At 39.5% G+C, this 24322-nt stretch overlaps 1 protein-coding gene across 1 annotated transcript in view; it reads right to left on the reverse strand.

Moving 5' to 3' along the window:
* Positions 1–24322, reverse strand: part of RAB10 (RAB10, member RAS oncogene family) — an 89148-nt gene that overhangs the window by 22623 nt on the left and 42203 nt on the right. Inside the window, exon 2 of the mRNA XM_044261943.1 lies at positions 7790–7850. Within this exon, the coding sequence (XP_044117878.1) occupies positions 7790–7850 (61 nt within the window). The remainder of the gene's footprint in view (positions 1–7789; positions 7851–24322) is intronic.

The raw sequence follows: 24322 nt of genomic DNA on the forward strand, positions 1-24322 counted from the left end.
AGGGGGAAGGAGGCTCCCTGCTGAGCAAGGAGCCTGATGTGGGACTCGATCCCAGGACCCTGGGACCATGACCTGAGCCGAAGGCAGCTGCTTAACCTACTGAGCCACCCAGGCGTCCCTCCCTGCTAAACTTTTAAAAAGGCTTTCTACATCCTATTTTCATTTACACATGTCATACATTAACACCTTCCAACAGGACTGTCTCCACCCCCCAAGGTGACCTGGCTCCCTAGACTCCTTGATCTCAAATTACCCGTTTCCTGAGTCCTGTGCAGATACTTGTATCAGCCCCTACCAATTGTTAAAACCATCAACCATTTATTTGGAACCAGAAACAGAAGTTCTTGCTCAATACCTCTCACCTAATTGATGATCCTTTGCCCAGGTCTAAAAATAGCCACAGCTGCTTATTCACTGCCCAAATTATTTTTAGGTTTGCATGCACACATACACCCAAGATTAAAGACAGAGGGTTAACCCCAATGAGCAAAACCAGGTATTAAGTATCTGAAGAGCAATTAAACACTGTACATATTCACAATGTATTTCTATGTACCATAATACTGGTTTTAAGCTGGTAATAAAGCTGGTATAAATAACTCAACTCGGTTTTCCTTTCTTGTATTTTTTTTCCTTCTCAGACTACATTAAAGGTTTCTGAAATTACAACCCAGTGGCAAAAGAACTTTCCTTACATAAAATAATAAACACACAGCAAAGAGAATTTTGTGAAATCCTCTCCCCCCACCCCCTGCCCCCCGCCCCCTGACATATTATAAAAGGAGTGATATGTTCCTAGGAACGAAAGTATCCTATTTCCTTACTTGTTAGTCCCACATGCAGGGTCAAGGAAGCTGTGTGCTCTGGCTGCTATTATGATGTTATTTTTAGTCTGGGCACTGATAGCACTAGAACAGTCCAGAGACAGCATCAATCTGCTCTGCAAAGTAGAGACCCCAAATTTTGCACCTTTGTGGTTTTGGTAACATAATGAAGTTTTTTCCTCCTTTATAAATTAGGATGTCAAATTTCACACTGAGGTGGTTTTTTGTCTTGTTTTAAAGATTTTATTTTAGGGACGCCTGGTGGCTCCGTTGGTTAAGCGGCTGCCTTTGGCTCAGGTCGTGATCCCAGCGTCTTGGGATCGAGTCCCACATCCGGCTCCTTGCTCAGCAGGAAGCCTGCTTCTCCCTCTGACTCTGCCTGCCATTGAGTCGGCCTGTGCTTGCTCGCTTGCGCTCTTGCGCTCTCTCTCTCTCTCTCTCTCTCTCTGACAAATAAATAATCTTTTTTTAAAAAGATTTTATTTTAAAGTAATCTCTACACCCAACATGGGGCTCGAACTTACAACCTGGAGATCAACAGTCACACTCCACCAACTGAGCCAGCCAGGTGCCCCACACTGAATTTTATTTTAACAAGACCTTGATTTCCTTGTAGAGATGCAGTTTCTCTAGTTCAAAATGTCATTTAGCTATGTTTATCTTCATTTAAAAAAAAAAAACAACAACAAAAAACCTGAAACCCACTCTTGCAGAGCTTATATTCCAGTGGGGAAAGGAACAAGCAAATAAGTAAATACATAATCCCAAACTGTGATCAAAGCTAACAAGGGAAACAGTATGGAGTGATGAAGAATGGGATAAGGGGAAGGGAAGACAATCTGGATAGGATGTTCAGGGAGGTCCCTGATACTTATGGCAAGAAATATGAACAGAAATCAACCAAACAAGGTCATTTAACCAACAAATATTTACTGAGCGTCTGTACTTGCCAGGTTCTTTCTAGGTGGTCATTATAATAACCATGTATCAGACAGATAGGATCCCCAACCTAAGATGGGGAGGAATAATGGGCACTTTTTTAAAAAACATATGGTTAACTTTATTTTTTTTAAGTGTATTTATTTAAAAGAGATAGAGAGAAAGACCATGTGTGTGAGCAGGGGGAGGGACACTGGGAGAGAAGCAGAACGCCTTCAGCAGGGAGCCTTATGTGGAGCTCAATCCCACAACCCTGAGATCATGAACTGAGCAGAAATCAAGAGTTGGATGCTCAACCGAGTCACCCAGGCACCCCCAAAATATGGTAACTTTAGATACTAAAAAATACTGTGATAAAGATCAACCAGGATAAATGTGACAGTGCCTGAAGGACTGGGCTGCTTTAACCTGAAATCGTGCAAAGCCTCCCTCAGATGATAATGCGGAATTAAGATCTGAATGAGAAGGCTGCAGGACAAAGATCTGATGAAAAGCATCCCAAGCAGAGTAACAGCTGAAGTACAAAGGCTCTGAGATGGGAACATTCTTGGCATGCTCAAGGGAGAGAAAATGGCCACAATCATTGGAGCAAAACTGGCGAGAGAGGAGGTCAGAAGCCACAACCTGACATTTTCAAATTTTATTTCTGGTGAAATAGGAAGTTTCTGGAAAGAAGTGGTACTTCAAAATGTTCAGACTAGCCACTGCTGGGGGTGAGGGTAGGTAGGGGTGTTTGAGGGAGGTCTACGGAGCGTGTACAGAGGTCCCACGTTGAAAAAGAGCAGACCATGTTCATGGAATTGAAAGAAGATCAGCTGCACAAAAGCCCACAAGATGAGGTTGAGGCCACTCTGTTAACTCAGGTAAGGAATCTGGATTTGGAATTTGGACTTTAATTTAAAATGCAAAGAAATTCAAATGGTTATAAATGGGGAAGGAATGACAACCATGATCTATACTTGATTTATATTTGAAAAAAGATTACTCTGGCTATTATGTGGGAAAAGGCAAAAAGGAAGAAGGCAAAAGGGGAAATAAGGACCTGTTAGGATATTAAGAGCCTAACTTCTGCAGGGCTCAAAGAAACAGTACTGGTGGCTTGCACTGGGGGGCAGGGGGGGTGGGGATGGGCAACAAAGGAGACAGCAAATTATATATGGATTCTAGACAGGTAAGATTCAATCAACAGGGATTACCTAAGAGGACGTTGGGATCAAGGGAACGGGAAGAATCAAAGATAACTTCCCAAGAATTTCACACCTTACATAGGTAAATGGTTAATTCCTCCACAATGTGACATTACTGATTTCTGGTTGACTGTGCTGATGTTAAAGTTGCTGCTGGTTGGGGTGCCTGGGTAGCACAGGTGGTTAAGCGGCTACCTTTGGTTCAGGTCATGATCCCAGGGTCCTGGGATCCAGCCCCACGTCAGGTTCCTTGCTCAGTGGGGAGTCTGATTCACCCCTGCTTATGCTCTCTTGCTCATGCTCTCTCAAATAAATAAAATCTCTTAAAAAAAAAAAATTGCTCTGGTACAAGATACAGATCCCAAGAGTAACAAACATTTCTGACCCCCTCCCTTAAAAACAAAACAAAACACAAAAAAGGGCAAACTTGAAGTAACTCACTATGGCTTTTTTCCTGGCAGGACCCACAACACTATGGAAAATGTAGACAGATACTGTGATGGAAACTTCTAGAGATCTGGAATTTAAAAAGCCATAGCTGCTTCTCTATCAGCCCAACGAATTAATTTTCGGCCTACACACATGTGCACTGGCCAGGGTGAGACCTGTCTCCACCCTTCTGCAACAAACAGCCTACAAGACCCTTGGAAAAAAGACAAGAAATGAAGATCATTCAAGTAAAGAAAAGTAACACTGATCTTTAGCAGACACTTTTCAATATCCAATCGCAGAATGGAATTTTTCATGCTGAAACAAAAATCTGAATATATTCATTCAAACTAGAGACAGACTTTAAAAAAAAATCACTGCTTTAGTAACAATTGGAAGCAAAACATCTAATGTTGAGTAAGGACAGCATTTTGATTATGAGTAACGGGTTTTTCAACGCTAAAAGCCTTTTTCAATTATTGTGGCATGTTTTATATGTCTTAACTTAGAGCTGCATGGTTTCCTTCTCCCTGGATTTTAAGCATGCGAACTTTGAAAAGCAAAGAAAGAAAATCAGCTGGCACAATGCTAACCTCATATAAACTATCAATCACTAATTTTCACATCTCATTCCTAAGCTTTATAGGAAAATGGGTATTTCAAATTAAAAGCAGTTTTATATATGAAAACCTAGACTAAGGAAAATGAAATTTTCCTTCTAAAGTGTTTTTACCCAAAAGAGGTTATATTAATGTTTAAAAATCAAACAATTCTAAATTGGAAGTTTTACCATTTCTGTGCTATTCTTGAGATTTACAGGTACAGCAGAAATCTTTTCTAGATTAATCTTGAAGGCCATACTGGAGGACTTACTGTTGCAAAAGAACATCTTCTAGGAAGGCTCCCTTTTTCAAAAACAAGTGTTAGTTATTACTGTTTACTTCCAGAAGCTACAGAAACTAAAATGAGAGGAAGAAAAAAATACTTAAAGCCACAGGACAAGAAATAAAAGGGAAAGTCTGTGGGGCACCTGGGTGGCTCAGTGGGTTAAGTGTACGTGACTCTTGATTTTGGCTCAGGTCACCATCTCAGCGTTGTGAGATCAAGCTCCTGGACCTGCTCATGCACTGGGCAAGGAGCCTGCTTAAGATTTTCTCTCTCTCCGTCCCTCTGTCCCTCTATTCCTCTCTAAAAAGGGAGGAGGGGGAGTTTGTGGAAGAACAGGACAAATTTAGTATGGCAAATGTTTTACGTGCTAATATAAAGAAAAATGTATCTTAAAAAAAGTTTTTTTGCGCTTTTATTTCTGTTGTATACACTCACATATAAATGTACATGTATACTGAGTCACGGAGTCACAATGTAAAATGTTGTCTCTTACCATCAAGAGGCTTGAACATTATTGGTTTAAAGTGTGCACAGGGGGGATGCAGTTGAGAGAAAAGCCAATCAGTATGGCAGAGACTAAGAGGGGCTTGGAACACAGTCTAACTTGTAGGGCCAACCCTGGATTAAGGAATGGAGCTAAAAAAGGGCAGGGGGGAGTGCTGGTTGAAATTCAGAATAAATAATTGACATCCATTCCCTTGAGATCAGCTTTAATTATAATGAAGCAGAATATGAGGTACAGTTCATTTGCTGAGTTATTTCCCAGTTAAAGTAAGGAAAAACCAAAGATCAAGCGGACTTTGTTTCAAAGGGAATCATTAAATGTAGGAAATACTTTAAAATGTCTACATTTTATTTAAATTTGTATTAAATTTTGAAGATGTTATAAAGATTATACCTCAATGACATTCTTAGACATCTAATTCTTAGCTCCCTTTGGCACCGGGGTGGCTCAGTCAGTCAAGTACCCAACTCCTGGTTTCATCTCATGTCATAATTCCAGGGTTGTAAGATTACAGCCCACATTGGGCTCTGCACTGGGCACGGAGCCTGCTTAAGATTCTCTCTCTCAGAGTTCCTGGGTGGTTCTGTGGGTTAAGTGTCAGGTCATGATCCCAGGATCCTGGAGATCAAGCCCTGTGTTGGGCTCTCTGCTCAGTGGGCAGGTCTGCTTATCCCTCTCCCTCTGACCCTCCTCCCAGCCCCTGCTTGCGCTCTCCCTCTCTCAAGTAAATAAATAAAATCTTTATATATATACATTATATATATATAATATATATAATCTTAACAAAGAAAAAAAGATTCTCCCTCCCTCTTCCCCTCCCCAACCCTCTGTTCACATGCACTCTCTAAAATAACAATATATTAATAATATAAATTATTATTATTATTAGCAGCTCCCTTTCAATGAGAATACCTAACTTTTTGAAACTGTCTTTGGATTCTGGGACATTGTTCTCTCCACTTTTTTTTCTTTTTAAGATTTTATTTATTTATTTGACAGAGAAAACTTGAGCACAGCAGGCAGAGGGAGAGGGAGGAGCAGGCTCACAGAGCAGGGAGCGTGATGTGGGGCCCCAGGCCCCTGGGATCGTGATCTGAGCTGAAGGCAGACACCTAACTACTGAGCCACCCAGGTGTCCCCATTATTCTCTCCTAATTCTCTAACTCTCCTCTGCAATCTCCTTTGCTAACTTCCACCTCTGTTCATAACCTAAAATAAAAGGTTATTATTCTTAGGGTTCTAGCCTCTTAATGGGAGATAGCCAAATAGTAATAGTTATGATTTATTATTAAGCATTAATCACATATCAGACACTGCTCTTAGTGCTTTACATGCACCATTCATTCTCATAACCATTCTATGGCAAGTCCTTTTACAGTGAAACCCAACATAACAATGAATTCAAATTTAGCACAATTACTGACTAGTAATAAAGAAATGACGGGACTGCAAAGAGCAGCAAAATCAACGATCAAACTGTACTATTTATAGGAAACAGTATGATAATTAACAGTGTTACTCTCAACTCTACAGTCTGAGCATTTAATGCATCCCTGCTCTACCATCTACATGCTGAAGATCTTAGTTCAAAATGTATCCATTTCGGAAAATGCACACTTACACAAAGATTTATAGCAAAGATTTACGGTGAATAACCGAGGTGTGAGAGATCTTTTTTTTTTTTAAGATTTTATTTATTTATTTGACAGACAGAGTTCACAAGTAGGCAGAGAGGGAGGCAGAGACAGAGGGTTTCGAAAGCAGGCTCCCTGCAGACCAGAGAGCCCGACGTGGGGCTCAATCCCAAGACCCCAGGATCATGACCTAAGCAGAAGGCAGAAGCTTAACCCACTGAGCCACCCTGGAGCTCTGGGGTGTGATGTATCTTAACGATGGAATATTACCCAGCAATAAAAAGTAATGAACTTACTGATACACACAGAAATCAGTGAGAATTTTCAAAAACAATTACACTGAAAAAAGCCAGACCCCCTCCCCTGAAAAAAAGACAAAAGAAGACACTAGAAAATGGAAACTAGTCTCCAGTGACAGAAGGCAGAATGGATGCTTGGGGCCCAAGAATAGGAAAGAAGGAGAGATTACAAACAGACTTCAAGGATGGATATGCTCATTATCTTGACTGGGGTGATAGTTTCATAGTCAAACTTATCAAACTGTATACCTGAAATATGTACAGTTATTATGTGTCAGTTATACCTCAACAAGGCTGTTAAAAAACAGGAATAACATATCTCACAGGGTCATTCTGAGTATTTAATAGGTTAATATACATATGTAAAACACTTAATATTTACTATCAAATACTGCTATTCTAATTTTAAAGTCTATGATTCATACTTGAATACAAATTGAAGTATTTTCATTTTACTTCTATGGGACAAATCCTATATAAACGAATTTTAAAAATGCCCATAAAAAATTATAAACATATTAAAGGAAACAAGTATTTTAGCTTAAGACGCTCAAAGAAACAACTTTTTTTTTTTTTTTAAAGAAACAACTTTTTGATACTGAGTGTGAGCAAAGTATGGTGCTAAAGGCTCTACACAGATTATTTCATGTAATCCTTAGAACAACAATCTTTTGAGATAAGTGGTATTATCTTTATTTTACATATGAAGATACAACAGCCTCACAGTGTTATATAACTTGCTCAAGTTCTTAGAATAAGCAGAAAAGGTAAAACACTCATATCTCATGAACTAATATTTATGTATTTATTTTTGAAGTAATCTCTCCACCCAACATGGGGCTCAAACTCACAACCCCAAGACCAAGAGTCACATGTTCCACCAACCAAGCCATCAGGTGCTCCTGATGTCATCAGAAGCTCCATGTCCATAATTTTTTCTCTTCACTGAAAGAAGGTGACCTGACTGCTGGCTTTACAAAGGAGTCTCACAGAATCTAAACAGGTGACAAGCAAAGAGTTCACTGCCAAACCTTCAGGAACTTGGCAATCTATTATATAAAGCTGGTAAATCAGCATCACTTACCATATCTGTAGCTTGATCTTCTTCCCTTGCAATTCAACTGTTTTGATCTTAAAGTCTATTCCTACAACACAGAAAAAAAAAAAGGTAAATGGTATCTATGGCTTTGAACTTAGCTCTCCTAAAATTAAACTGAGTGAACATAAAAACACACTTTTTAAAATCTGAGTATCTGTGTTTGTTTGGCTCTTGTTAGTCACTAAGTAAGAACATTCTGAGCAAATTATCCAATTTCAAACTTGAGTAATAGAAGATCCAACATGGCAGAAGAAACAGCTATATAGGAAGAGTTTTTACAATTAGGAAATGAAAAGGTAAACTTTAAAATATCTAAATTGTTTTTAAGTAGGCTCCACTCGCAATGAGCTTGAACTCATGTCCCCATGATTAAGAGTCGCATGCTCCACCAACGGAGCCAGCCAGTCGCCCCTAGCATAGCTAATATTTTAATGCAAAAAAATAAAAATATGTTTCCTAGTAGGAAAAATATATAGCCTTTACTAGCTTGCAAAGTAAAAGACTACTACCAGGGATAAAGAGGGTTCTTTCTTTTTCTTTCTTTTTTTTTTTTTTTTTAAAGATTTTATTTATTTGAGAGCGAGAACAAGTGAGAAAGAGAGAGAGCCCATGCTCCCACGCACTCGAAAGGGGAAAGAGGAGAGAGAGCACGATGCAGAACCTGATTTCTGGACCCTGGAATCATGACCCAAACCAAAGGCAGACACTTAACTAAGCCACCCAGGCACCCAAGAGAGTCACTTCGTGATGATAAAAGGATGAATTCATTCAGAAGGCATAAAAAGACTAAATGTTTATTCATCTAATAACACAAGAGCTTCCAAAGACATGAAGAGATGTATTGTGGATTGCCCAGCTCTGTCTGCTCCCTAACCAACCAAAATCTTCAGCTTGGGTTGAGTTCCCCAGACCCAAATTAAAAGGAGAGAAGGGTCTTGTGCCTGGCATTTATAAACCTCAGACTTGATCTACAGCCCATAGTTTTGTTTCTCTAGGACTTACTGAGAAAACTGTCCTACAGTGACCTAGTTGTCAAGACCAATTCTGAACAAAACTAACCATTCCAATTAAGCGTACAATTTGTTAATTAATCTTAATGACAAACCTGACAACCAATACTATTCCAGAAAACTTCCCTGACGAGAGGTGAAATTAGGACAGGCTCTGAAAGCTCCCACCTTTTGAGACAGAAACTGGGTACAACTGGAAAATTTACATTTTAGGCTTTTTTAAGCCACCTACCTCCATCCTAGACTCCTTGAGTTTCTCCCTCAATCAATGTTGTCTATCCTCAAACTAATTAGCAGTGATTAAAGCAGTTCTTCATTCTTTTCTGCACAAAAACTCCCACTGTCTACCTCAGCCATTTATTCTTCAATCTTCATTACTGGTTTCTCCTTATCTCTCTGAACTTTCCTAAAAACTGGAGTGAACTTTTCTATCTCTACTCATTCCCTTGGTGATTTTCCCTAATTCCATGGTTTCAAATTCCCCATATACACTGATAACTCTCAAATTTTATAACAAAGACCAGACCTCTCTCTTGAACCCCAAACTTAAGATAACCAATGTCTATCTGCAAATCCCATGTTTCATATAGATTACAACGAAAGTTCTTAAAATGGTTCATAAGGCCCTACACATTCTGCCCACCTCCCTATTTTCCACCCTGTCCACATAATTCTCTGTATCTTTCTTTCATCTAGCTAAGAGTATCAACCTCTTTATTGTTCCACACACACGTGCACAAGATTCCCACCTCAAGGCCTTTGCATACAACTGTTCTCCCAACTTGGATACCTCTTATGGCTCCCTCCCCTCACTATCCTTTCCTAAGTGGCAACATTTCCCCATGTCCCACATCCCATGTCCCACATCACATGTCCACTGTCTGTTAATAATCCCTACCCTTCTTCTTTACTTTTCATCTTTAACATCCTTCAAATATACTGTATATATTTACTGATCCCTGTTATTTATTGTCTGTCTCCTTATGCCAAAATGTAAGATCCACAAGGGTAGGATCATTTATGTTTAATTCATTTAAATTCCCAGCACCTAGAGCTATGCCTAACAAAAAAAATACACTTTCAAAAAGTATTTGAATAAACAGATAATTGATGTTTTCTAGAGAAAGTGAAATGGTACCTGAGAAAAGATACAGAAATATTTCACCCTTAGGGTAAAACTCACTACTTGACAAGTTCCACACTTGTCCACTTAGTATCCAATCATATTTTTAGAACCTCAGGCCAAAATATGAACAACAAAAGTTCTGATGAGATACCAAAACTGAAACGAACCAAAAAAGAGAACCTGCAGGAAACAGGAGCAATGCAGAGAAAGAGAAAAGACAGCTCCTTTTATCTTCTCAGAACAAGACGGGGGAAAAAAGAGAGAAAGGGAGTAAGGAAAATTAACCTGAATCAGAAAACTCTTGGAAATTAAAAACAAAAGGGGGGGAGGGAGATCAATATATTCAGCAGAAAGACTGTAAGAGAAAATTGAGATCTCCCAGGAAATATAGCAAAATGACAAAGAATGGAATTTATGTGATATATGACACATTAGAAGTTCAAACTGGGGGGGGGGGCGGCGCCTGATTTGCTCAGTGGGTTAAGGCCTCTGCCTTCGGCTCAGGTCATGATCCCAGGGTCCTGGGATTAAGCCCCACATCGGGCAATCGGCTCCACAGGGAGCCTGTTTCCTCCTCTCTCTCTGCCTGCCTCTCTGCCTGCTTGTGATCTCTGTCAAATAAATAAATAAGATCTATTAAAAAAATTTTTTTCAAACTGGAAAGTCTGACATCTAACTAACAAGTTCAAGAAAGGACAGAGAATGATATCTAGAAAATAATAATTTAAAAACTGTAAAAGAAATCCTCACAGCAAGAGAAATAATAAAACCAAAAGGCAACCTACAGAAAAGGAGAAGATAATCTGCAAATGACATATCTGATAAAGGGTTAGTATCCTAAATAAAACAAATAAAATAAAATAAAGAACTTTTAAAGCTCAACACCCCAAAAAACTAATAATCCAATTTAAAAATGGGCGGAAGACACGAACAAGACATTTTTCAAAGAAGATACAGAGATGGCCAAGAGACACATGAAAAGATGCTCAACATACCTACCATCAGGGAAACACAAATTGAAACTACAATGAAATGACCACTTTACACAAGTCAGAATGGCTAAAATCAGTAACACAAGAAACAACAGGTGTTGGTTAGGATGTGGAAAAGGGAGAACCCTCTTACACTGTGGGTGGGAATGTAAACTGGTGCAGCCACTCAGCCTAATATGGAGGTTCCTCAAAAAGTTACAGAACTGCCCTATAATCCAGCAATTGCACTTCTAGGTATTTACCCCCAAAATACAAAAACACTAATTCAAACGAAAACTGCACCCCAATGTTTACAGCATCATTAACTACAATAGCCAAATTGTGAAAACAGCCCAAGTGCCAACTGATTCATGAATGGATAAAGAAGATAAGGGCACCTAAGTGGCCCAGTCAGTTGTTGAGCATCTGTCTTCAGCTCAGGTCATGATCCCAGAGTCCTGGGATCAAGGCTTAAATCAGGCCTGCTTCTCCCTCTCCCCACCACCACCTGCTTGTGTTCCCTTTCTCTCTCTCTCTCTCTCTCTCTCTGTCAAATAAGTAAGTAAAATCTTTGGGAGGGAAAAAAAGGAAGAAGATAAAGACAGCACCTGGATGGCTCAGTCAGTTAAATATCTCCTTTGGCTCAGATCCTGATTCCAGGTTCCTAGGATTGAGCCCTACTGCTCCCTCAATCTCTGGCCTTCACAACCACTTACCTTACGCTCTCTTATAAATAAGTATATATATATATATTTTAATTTATTTATTTGACAGAGAGAGATGACAAGCAGGCAGAGAGGCAGGCAGAGAGAGAAGAGGAAGCAGGCTCCCCGCTGAGCAGAGAGCCCGATGCGGGGCTAGATCCCAGGACCCTGGGATCACGACCCGAGCTGAAGGCAGTGGCCCAACCCACTGAGCCACCGAGGCGCCCCAGATAAGTATATTCTTAAAAAAAAAAAAAAGAAGAAGAAGAAGAAGATAAAGACACCCATACACTGGAATATTTTTTGGCCATAAAAAAGAATGAAATCTTGCAACCACATGGATGGAGCTAGAGAGTATTATTATGTTAAGCCAAACAAGTTGGTCAAACAAAGTAAATACCATATGCTTTCACTCATACGTGGAATTTAAGAAACAAAACAAGTGAGCAAAGGGAAAAAATAAAAGGACAGACAGAGGCAAACCAAGAAACAAAACTTAACTACAGAGAACTACCCGATGGTTACCAGAAAGGAGATGGGTGGAGGGATGGGTTAAACAGGTGCTGGGGAGTAAAGAGTGCACTTGTGATGAGCACCTGGTGTATGGAAGTGTCGAAGCACTACATTGTACACCTGAAACTAGTATTACACTGTGTGCTAACTAACCAGAATTTAAAACTGTAAAAAAAAAAAAAAACCAAAACTGTGCAAGAAAACTTAACAGAAACAAAGGAATATTATTTTATACCAACTTACCAAATGCCTAGCATAATGAATAAAATAAGGTCTATACCAAGTTGTAGCAACATGACATTCCAAGACACCAGGAATAAAGATAATATTATAAAAGCTTACAGAAACTAGGTCATATGAAAAATCAAAAGTGACAACTCTGAACTTGTACTCTTCAACAGCAACACTAGAATACAGTAAGATAATGTTTTTGTTTTTAAGATTTTATTTATTTGGGGTGCCTGGGTGGCTCAGTGGGTTAAGGCCTCTGCCTTCGGCTCAGGTTGTGATCCCAGGGTCCTGGGATCAAGCCCCGCCATCAGGCTCTCTGCTCAGTAGGGAGCCTGCTTCCCCTTCTCTCTCTGCCTGCCTCTCTGCCTACTTGTGATTTCTCTCTGTCAAATAAATAAGTAAAATCTTTAAAAAAAAAAAAAAAAAAAAAAGATTTTATTTGACAGAGAGAGACCTGAAGAGAGCACAAGCAGGGGAAGGAGAGGGAGACGAAGGACTGATGCAGGGCTCGATCCCACGACTCTGGGATCGTGACCCAAGCTGAAGGCAGACACCTAACTGACTGAGCCACGCAGGTGCCCCGATAAGATAATGTCTTTTATTTTTATTTTTTTTTTTAAAGATTTTATTTATTTATTTGACAGAGAGAAATCACAAGTAGATGGAGAGGCAGGCAGAGAGAGAGAGGGAAGCAGGCTCCCTGCTGAGCAGAGAGCCCGACGCGGGACTCGATCCCAGGACCCTGAGATCATGACCTGAGCCGAAGGCAGCGGCTTAACCCACTGAGCCACCCAGGCGAATGTCTTTTAAAATGTCTTTTTCAACCTGGGGCACCTGGCTGGCTCAGCCAGTAGAGAGTATGAGACTCAATCTCACACACATGAGTTTAAGCCCCATACTGAGTGCAGCATTTACTTTAAAGAAGGGGGGGCACCTGGGAGGCTCAGTCATCAAGCATCTGCATTTGGCTCAGGTCATGATCCTAGAGTCCTAGGATCAAGCCCCGAATCGGGTTCCCTCTTGGGCGGGAAGCCTGCTTCTCCCTCTCCAACTCACCCTGCTTGCATTCCTGATCTTGCTCTGTCAAATAAATAAATAAAATCTTTTTTTAAAAAAAGGTGATCTGCAACCCATATCCAGTCTCAAATCAAATGAAAGTTAAATAAAATGCATTTCAAGACGTGAAAAATCTCAAAATAGTTTGCTCCCATACATCTTTTTTTTTTTTTTAAAGATTTTATTTATTTGTCAGAGAGAGAGGGAGAGAGAGCGAGCACAGGCAGACAGAGAGGCAGGCAGAGGCAGAGGGAGAAGCAGGCTCCCTGCCGAGCAAGGAGCCCGATGTGGGACTCGATCCCAGGACGCTGGGATCATGACCTGAGCCGAAGGCAGCTGCTTAACCAACTGAGCCACCCAGGCGTCCCTCCCATACATCCTTTTTAAGGCAACTACCAGGAGACTGCTTTGCTGAAAACAAGAAAAAACTCAGCCAAGAGTGAGGTAAATGGCAGTTCAAACTGGCCTAGAGAGCAACCAGTTCAAAAGTGAAAGCAGATAGAAATGGGCAGAACAAAAGGAGAAGTAATTTCCAAAAAGTATGCCTACTAAGAGAGGGAGGGGAAGAAATGGTATTAATGTAATTTGTGTGAAAAAAGAAATTCAGGGGCACCTGCGTGGTTCAGTCAGTTAAGCATGTGCCTTCAGTTCAGGTCATGTTATGGAGGTCCAGGGATTGAGTCCCGAGTGGGGCTCCCTGCTCTACGCAGAGCTTGCTTCTCCCTGTGCCTCTGCCTATCTCTGTGTCTCTCATGAATAAATAAACAAAATTTAAAAAAAGAAAAGAAAAAGAAATTCAGAGGATCCGGCAATTCTGTTGCAGTCTGGGATAAAGTATGGATAGTGTCTTGAACACTAAGTGAATGTATCAATAAAGGAACTGTATATTACAATAAAAACAGAAAGACAGGGCACCTGGGTGGCTCAGTGGGTTAAGCCTCTGCCTTCGGCTCAGGTCATGATCTCAGGGTCCTGGGATCGAGTTCCCGCATCGGGGGTCTCTGCTCAGCAGGGAGCCTGCTTCCTCCTCTCTCTCTGCCTGCCTGTCTACCTACTTGTGATCTCTAACTGTCAAATAAATAAATAAAATATTAAAAAAAAAAAAGAAAGACATCCAAGAAAGGAAAAGTGATTATAATACACCACTTGGTTTAACAGCTAATAAAAACGTGTTGTAACTATTTGAGAAGATGAAAAGAAAGGCACCAGGAGTGTCCAGTGTTACCCAAGTGAATGATTCTCATTTCCCATAACAAGAGAGAACTTTTGAAGTTAAGTTTTTGGGGTTTAAGTTAAAAGCTATGACTAAAGGAATACGGTATTGAAGAACAGAGAAAAAGGCCAAAAAGTGTTTGGAAAAGGAATCACGCAAGTAGGCACAGGGCAAAGACTTCTTGTTGCTGCTGTCCTCACAGGCCTTGAAATACTATAAGACTTCGAAAATTCTGGTCTATTTCATTAACAGAAATAAATACTGGATGAACAGATGCCTGGGTGGCGCAGTCGGTTAAGCACTGCCTTGGGTTCGGGTCATGATCCCGGACTCCCGGGATCCACTCCCGAGTTGGGCTCCCAGCTCTGCGGGGAGTCTGCTTCTCCCTCTGACCCTCTCCCCTCTCATGCTCTCTCTCACTCTAATAAATAAATAAAATCTTTACCAAAAAAATGGGTTAACAAAGGAAGAGGTGGGTTTACAAGTATGTTCTCTCCACTATTTCAACACTTCCATTTGACCATCATATTTTAGCACGGCTCTAAGCCACCCTGCAGTCTCATTCCCTCCAGTCTTCCTCTTACAGTCACCTTCAAACACAACTTTTGCAGCGGTCTGCTTTTTCCAAGTAAATACCTTTGTCACTCCAGCACATATTTTCTACAATCCCCAAAACACACACATCTAACTACGTATGGGAAAAGTTAGGATAGACTAGAAAAGCTTTTGATAAAATTTTGGAATAAGAGCAAAATCAATAGCTCAACTGCCCAAGAGAAGCTAGGAAATCTATCACCTTTTAAGATTCTGCAGGAGAAATAACCAGATTCTCCTGCAACACTATCACTTTCTGAATTACCACAGACTAGAGCAATCACTGCGTTTGATCCAACCAGTGGTTCTCTTTTAGGTTTTGCTTATGTAAAAACAATCTAAAGGTAATCTCTGTTTTTTACAGATTCCTGGGACTCAGCTCACAAGTATTTCAATTTACTGTAATCTAACTTTCACCAATTTTCAGCTGCTCAGGAAAATAAGAAACAACATCAGCCAAAATACCTGCCTTAATGATGTTGCAGAAGCACCATCCAGTGGCAAGAGGAGTAGCTGCAACTTCTAGCCACTAGAGAGCAGTTCAGCTCTGATGACACACCAACGCTTAGTATTTAATGCAAGCAGAAATAAACTCCAGACAGCCAAAGTTTAACAACTCATAGGTAAATAATATCTGTGATTTTTTAGAAGATTTTTTTATTTATTTGATAGAGAGACACAGCAAGAGAGGGAATACAAGCAGCGGGAGTGGGAGAGGGAGAAGCAGGCCTCCTGCTGAGCAGGGAGCCTGATCCAGGACTCTGGGATCATGACCTGAGCTGAGCAGAAGGCAGATGCTTAATGACTGAGCCTCCCAGATGCCCCAATATCTACGATTTTTAGTAAGTGAAAATAATGTGTTTTCACCACATGAGGAAAGGAAATAAGAATCCTATACCTACAATCCTTTGAATGCAGTTTTGTCTGGAATTTAAGAAACATGATTCTAATCCTAGCTCTAGCTCTGTCATAATAGCACAAATTTTGAAAAGATCACTTTTCAATATAGACATTAGTTTCTCCATCTTGATGCAGAAGTGAAAATGGAGAATACAAAAGTTTCCTGTAAAGATTCTTTCACGTAACAGTAGTAGTTTACTAAACACTTCGAGAATGTACTATGTGCTTGGCACTGCTTTAAGTCCTTTGAGTGAATTAATGTACTAAATCCTCAGAACAATCCTAACCCATTCTTTTATTTCCATTCTACAAATGAAAAATAAAATAAAAGCCAATAGCAGGAGGAAAAAAAAAGGCAGTAACACTAATATTTACTGGATAACTACTAAGTGTTCTAAGCACTTCACATATACTATCTCATTTAATATTAAAAAATATCCTCTGCAAAAGTACTAATATGACTATCTACAGAAGAGGAAAAATTTTTTTAATTTAAATTTTAGTTAACATACAGTTCAATATTGGTTTCAGGAGCAGAATTCAGTGATTCATCACTTACATACAACACCCAGTGATCATCACAATTGCTCTCTTTAATACCCATCACGGATCTGGCCGATCCTCTACCTCCCTCCCTCCATCAACCTTCAGTTTGTTCTCTATCATTAAGAGTCTCTTATGGTTTGTTTCTCTCTTTTGCTTTTCCCTTCCCATACGTTCATCTGTTTTCTTTCTTAAATTTCACATGAGTGAGATCATACTGTGTTTGTCCTTCTCTGACTTACTTCACTTAGCATAATACACTCTAGCTCTATCCACGTCATTGCAAATGGCAAGATTTCATTCTTCTTGATGGATGAGTAACATCCCACTGTGTATGTGTACTTATACACACGCACACTACATCTTCTTTACCCATTCATCAGCTGATGGACATTTCACTCTCTCCTCAGTTTGCCTATTGTTAATAATGCTGCCATAAACATTGGGATGCAGGTACCCCTTCAAATCTGTATTTTTGTATCCTTTGGGTAAATACCTAGTAATGCAAATTGCTGGATCGTAGTGTAGTTCTCTTTTTAATGTTTTGAGAAACCTCCATACTGTCCTCCAGAGTGGCTGTGCCAGTTTGCATTCCCACCAACAGTGCAAGATGGTTCCCCTTTCCAGAGAGGAAACTTTAATCTACCCAAGGTCAGAGAACTAACAGTGACAGAACCAGAAATTAATTCCATGTGTTTTTTCAGACCATACAGGCCCTTAACCTACATTAAGTTCCAGAATTACATTTTTAAAATTTATTTTTATTACCTTTGAGAGAGAGAACACATGGGTGTGCAGGGACTGGGGGAGGGGAGAAGAGAGAGAATCTTAATTAAGCAGGCTCCACATCCAGCGTGGTGCCTAATGTGAGGCTCAATCTCACAATCAGAGATCATGACCTAGGCCAAAATCAAGGGTTGGACGCTTAACCAATGGAGCCATCCAAGTGCCCCCCTTAACTCCATTTTTTTTTTTAAAGATTTTATTTATTTATTTGACAGAGAGAGATCACAAGTAGGCAGAGAGGCAGGCAGAGAGAGAGAGGAGGAAGCAGGCTCCCTGCTGAGCAGAGAGCCCGATGCGGGACTCGATCCCAGGACCCTGAGATCATGACCTGAGCTGAAGGCAGCGGCCTAACCCACTGAGCCACCCAGGCGCCCCCTTAACTCCATTTTTTAATTTACCTATTTAATATTGAGGAAAATCCACATAAGATGTACCATTTTAAAATGAACAATTCAGTACACTCAATGTTGTGTTACCAGCACCTCTACCTAGTTCCAAAATGTTTTCATCACCTCAAAAGGAAATTCCACACCCATGAAGCAGTTGCTTTCCATTATCCCCTCCCATGACTCCCCGGAAACATGTCTGCATTCTGTCCTACAGATATACCTATTCTGGATATTTTATATAAATAGAGGCACACAACATGTGACCTTTAGTCTCTAGCTTCTTTTACTCAGCATGTTTTCAAGGTCTATCAACACTGCAGCATTTATCAGTACTTCATTCTTTTATGAATGAAAATTCCCTTATATGTATATACACAATTTGTTTATCTGCTTATTTTTTTAAGCTTTTATTAAAAGAGAGAGGGAGAGAGAACAAGCAGGAGTTGGGGGGAAGTCAGAGGGAGACACAGACTCCTCGCTGAACAGGGAGCACACACAGGACTTGATCTCATGACCCGAGTCAAAGACAGCCACCCAACCGCCTGAGCCACCCAGGTGCCACATTTACTGACTTACTTACTGACTTACTGACTGACTTACTGACTGACTGACTGACCGACTTACTTACTTTATTTATTTATTTTTATTTATTTATTTATTTATTTGACAGACAGAGATCACAAGCAGGCAGAGAAGCAGGCAGAGAGAGGAGGAAGCAGTCTCCCCGCTGAGCAGAGAGCCCAATGCAGGGCTCAATCCCAGGACCCTGGGATCATGACCTGAGCCGAAAGCAGAGGCTTTAACCCACTGAGCCACCCAGGCGCCCCTCCACTTCTTTCTTGATGAAAATTTGGGATGTTTCCACCTTTTGGCTTTTGTGAATAGGACTGCTATGAACACACACATAAAGGTATTTATGTGAGCATGTGTTTTTTCAATTCTTTGGGGAATGCAAAGAATAGAATTGCTAGGTTATATGGTCAAATTTTAAATATAATGTTTAACTGCTTGAGGAATCACTGTTCTCCACATCAGACACATGATTTTACATTACCACTAGCAACACGTGAGGGTTCAATTTTCTACATCCTTGCCAATGTTTATTTTTTCTTTTTTAAATTTTAAGTCATCGTAGTGTTTTGGTATTAAGAAGTACCTCATTGTGGTTTTGATTCGCATTTCCCAAAGTACTAATGATGGTGAGCATCAATGCATCTGCTTGCTAGCCATCTGTATACCTTCTTTGAAGAAATATGTATTCAAGTCCTTTGCCCATTTTTCTTTTTAAAGATTTTATTTGTTTTATTTGACAGACAGAGATCACAAGTAGGCAGAGAGACAGGCAGAGAGAGAGGGAGGAGGAAGGAGGCTCTCTGCTGAGCAGAGAGCCCGATGTGGGGCTTGATCCCAGGACCCTGAGATCAAGACCTGAGCCAAAGGCAGAGGCTTTAACCCACTGAGCCACCCAGGCACCCCCTTTGCCCATTTCTTAATCAAGCTTCTTGTTGAGTTGTAGGATTCTTTTATATTTTGGGTACCAGACCCTCATCAGATATATGGCTTGCAACTATTTCCTACATTCTGTAGGCTATCCTTTCACTTTAAATTCCACTGATGTTACAAAAGCTTTTAATTTTTATGAAGTCCAATTAAATTATCTATTTTTTATTTTGTTGCATGCTATATAACTTCACTGATTTTAATTTTTGAAATGCATGAGATAGAAGTTCCTGGAAATTAAAAAATTACTGACAGGAAATTTATACTCCTGAGAGAGCAGACAATGAAATTTTTAAAAATTGCTTTAAGATTTATTTGTGGGATGCCTAGGTGGCTCAGATGGTTAACTGTCTGCCTTCAGCTCAGATAATGAGTCCAGGGTCCTGGGATCGAGCCCCATGTCAGGCTCCATACTCACTGAGGAGTCTGGGATCACAACCTGAGCCAAAGGCAGAGGCCTTAACCCACGAGCCACCAGGCGCCCCTAAAATAAATTTTTTTTTTCTTTAAAGATTTTGTTTATTTATTTGACAGACAGAGATTACAAGTAGGCAGAGAAGACAGGCAGAGAGAGAAGGGGAAGCAGGCTCCCCGCTGAGCAGAGAGCTGAAGGCAGAGGTTTTAACCTACTGAGCTACCCAGGCACCCCTAAGATAAAATTTTTTAATGTTAGTAACCACAAATGCTATAAACAGGAATGGGGAGAGAGCTATTTTATACAAAAAACATCAGGGAATGCTTTACTGAAAGACATTTGAGCAAAGACCTCAAGGAGGTCGGGAAACAAAGTGAGTATCTAAAGAGAGTGAGTATCTATGTGAGTATCTAAAGAGAGTGGTGCAGGCAGAGGAAACACTTAAGAGCAAAGGATCTGAAGTAATAGGCTTGGTGTGTTCAAGAAACATAGATGGGGGTTTGAATGTAGTGATATAAGCCTTCTAAACCATGAAGATGACAAAGTTCTCAGGTTTTTTGGCTCCTCTTTAAGTTCTTGCAACAGTATTTTGTAGTCATCAGTGCCTAGGTCTTACACATTATTTTGTTAAATTTATTCCTATTTCATTTTTAGGATGTTATTATAATAATATTTTAAAAGTTCCATTTTTCCAATTGTTTGCTGCTAAATGTAGAATACAATTTTTTGTTGTTTTCCTTTTTATTATTTTTATTAACATATAATATACTATTTGCCCCAGAGGTACAGGTCTGTGAATCATCAGGCTTAAACATTTCACAGCGATCACCATAGCACAAACCCTCCCCAGTGTCCATCACCCAACCACCCTCTTCCCACTCTATTTTTGTATATGGACCTGTATCCTGCAGTTTTACGACAGTCACTTCCTAATTCCAGCTGCTCTTTTCTGGGGGGAGGGAGATGGTGCTTAGATTTTCTATGAATGTAATCATAATCAGGTAGTCTATAAACAGCACTTTTTTTATCAACTTCCTTTTGAACCTCTGATTTCTTTCTTTCTCTTGCCTTATTGTTACCAGTTAGGACCTCTAATAAAATGTTGTTTTGTACTCGAACCTTAAGAGAAAGCTTAGACTGAAAGCTTCACCATTAAAGTATCATGTTAACTGTACATCATTTAGTAGGTTGAGAAAATGTCCTTCTATTCCTAGTTTGCTGAGCTATCATGATGCAAATAAGGTTGCAAATGCTTTTTCTATACATATTAAGATGATTATGACTTTTCTTCTTTATCCCATTAAGTCAGCTAATTAAAATTGATTTTGAATGTGAAATCAACATTGGATTCTGGAAATAAAGTCTACTTGGTCACGATTTATTATTCTTTTTATAAGTTCCCAGAAACACTCTGCAGTTATTTAGATAAGGACTCTTACGTATATGTTCATGAAGTGAAGGACATGTCAATGTCCATTAGAGATATCTTTGGTTTTTTTTTTAATATTTTATTTATTTATTTGATAGAGAGATCACAAGAAGGCGGGGGGGGGGGGAGCAGGCTCCCCGCTGAGCAGAAAGCCCCATGCAGGGCTGGATCCCAGGACCCTGAGATCATGACCTGAACAAGTGAGATCATGACCTGAACAAGAGAGCACAGGCTTAACTCACTGAGCCACCCAGGCAGCACCCCCGCCCTCAACATTTTTGATAGTGCAAAACTGACGGCAAGAAATTCTCTCAGCTTTTGCCTAGAAAATATCTTTATTTTGCCTTCATTTTTGAAAGGTAGTCTTGTTAGGATTAAATTCTAACTGGATAGTCTTCTGCCTTTGAACTTTTTAATATTTTATTTTTAAATAATCTCTACACCCAACATGAAGCTCGAACTTACCAACCCTGAGATCAATGTCTTGCATGCCTTACTGATGGAGCCAGCCAGGCACACCCACTTCAGAATTTTAAATGTATTACTTCATTGTCTTCTGGCTTGCACTGCCCCCCCCCACACCCCTTTCGGTAGAAAAGTAGATTTTTTTTTTAAAATGTAGGTTTAAGAAAATCATTATTATGAAATGATTTTAAAGAAAAGTTGCAAAAACAGAGTCCACATACACCTTTCATTCAGCTTCTCTGAATGCTAACACTTACGTAGCCATTTATCAGAAACAAGAAAGTAACAATGGTATGATGTAATTAACTATAGACTTAATCTACCAGTTTTTCACTAATGTCTTTTTCTATTTCAGGATCCAACCTAATTCCCACACTGCATTTAGTTGACAAGTCTCCTGCAATCTGTAACAGTTACTCAGTATGTTCTTGTCTAGAATGACCTTGCTAGTTTTAAAGAACACTAGTCAGGTATTTTGTAGAATCTCCCTCCATTTGGGTTTGTCTGAGGTCTTCTCATATTTAGAGTGAAGCTTCACAGTTTTTGGTAGGAACACCAGACAAAATGTTTTCCCTTTCTTAGCTCATTATCAGGGAGTATACATTGCAAATGGGAGTATACATTGCAAATGTCATATTGCTGTGACATTAACCTTGATAACTTGATTATGGTGGTTATCTACGGTTTCTCTCCACTACAAATTCACTGTTTTCCCCTTTGAAACTATAAGGTTTTTCGAGAAAATACTTTAAGACCATGCAAATATGTTTCTCATCATACCCTCACCCACTGATTTTACCTTCCATTATCAATTTGTTCCTGTGACAACTGTTACTATAAAATTTGCCTGATGGTGATGTTATGTTTCAGTCACTGCTTTACACTTAAAAACTGGAATTCCATTATTTATTATTGCCAATATGGACTCATAGATATTTTATTCTGCTTATAATGCAATACTGTAATTATGTGATTCCAGCTTTGGTCATTAGAAGCTCTCTCAGGTTGGCTCCTAGGTCCTTTTGACATGTCCCACCCTCTTCCAGCACTTTGTTTTCTGGCACCAAAGATGTCCTAAGATCATCTTCTACTGTCCCATCCCAGCTCTTTATTCAAAGAGCCCTGGTTCCTCTTACTGAAGAATTAAAGAGTCCAAGATCTAAGCACAAGGTATGCTCTTTGCTACAGGGATGTCACTACTTCTAAGCACTTCCAGAAGAGAGAGCAATGAAATATATTTATGTAAAATAACCCATGCATACACATACATCTACATTTCTGTAATTATCTATCTGTACGTATAACATATATAAAACCATGAGTTAATATTGATACCTCTGACACCTCCAACTCAACACCAGAAAGTTCATTCTAGTCTTTTTCCTTTCCTTACTTGTAAACTCTTCATTGAACAATTAGGTACCTGTCTATCATTATTATGTAAAATATGTTTACTGATATATTCAATCCCAGTATATACATAAAGTAGTTTATACACAAAGCAGTTTCATATCAACCCATACCCTTATGAGAAAGGGTAGATTTACTAACTAGAGTATTTGTATATAGTTCTTTTTATCTTTAGTCTTACAGTGTATCTAGTCAAAACACCATGGTTTTTTGTTTTGTTCTGAGAGCCGGGGAGAGGAGGAGGGGAAAAGGGGATGAGAGAGAATCTTAAGCAGGTTTCACACTGAGGGCAGAGCCTGAGGAGGAGCTCGATCTCACCATCCTGAGATTATGACCTGAGCCAAAATCAAGAGTTGGACACAACCAACAAAGCCATCCAGGCGCCCCACAAAATACTCTTTTCTAAAAAAGTTACTTTGATTATCCTGTTCCTCCTCCTCAGTGTAGTTATGTTATTCAGTTGTAAAAAAGGGAGGTTCATTTGATGGCTTACATTATTATTCCTGAAAAGTCAACAGGGGATACCCTCTGTTTATATAATGTGGTCTTTCTTTCCTCCAGCTTCTCGTAAGATTTCTCTTAGTAACTGGTTTTCAGGAACTGGATTAGGATGTGCCTTGGTGTGACTCTTTTTGTTTATGCTATCTAGGTTCATTATGTGTAAGGGATTATAGCTTTCATCATATCCAGAAATTTTTCAGCTATTATTTTTTCAAATACTTTGGCAACTCCAGCCCCTCCTGAATTCCAAATGCAAATGTCTTAGACTATCTGATAATGTCCCACACATCACCAAGACTCTCTTTTTTTTTCCCCCAGCCTTTTCCCCCTTGTGCTTCATTTTGGACAGTTTCTATTACCCTATCGCTGATCTTTTCTTCTGCATATCTAATCTGCTATTAAGCCCACAGACTGGATTTTTCATTTCAGAAACTGTATTTTTCAGTTCTAGAAGTTCCAGTGGGTCTGGTTTTTTGTTTTGTTTTGTTTTGCCTTTTTCCAGTGGGTCTGTTTTATATCTTACTTTTTTTTTTTTCCTGTTCATGCTTTCCTTTAACTGTTTCAATATATCTGTCTTTTAAATCTATTATCGCTGTCATTTCTGGGTCCATTTCCATCAACTATTTTTCTCCTGGTTAAAGATTACATTTTCTTTTTTCTTCATACACCTAATAATTTCAGATTAGGTGCTGAGCATCTTATTTATTTTGTTAATGTATAAAAATTTTATTTATTTATATTTTTTAAGATTTTACTTATTTA

This window comes from Neovison vison, chromosome 8, assembly GCF_020171115.1.
Source record: "Neovison vison isolate M4711 chromosome 8, ASM_NN_V1, whole genome shotgun sequence".
Taxonomy (NCBI): domain Eukaryota; kingdom Metazoa; phylum Chordata; class Mammalia; order Carnivora; family Mustelidae; genus Neogale; species Neogale vison.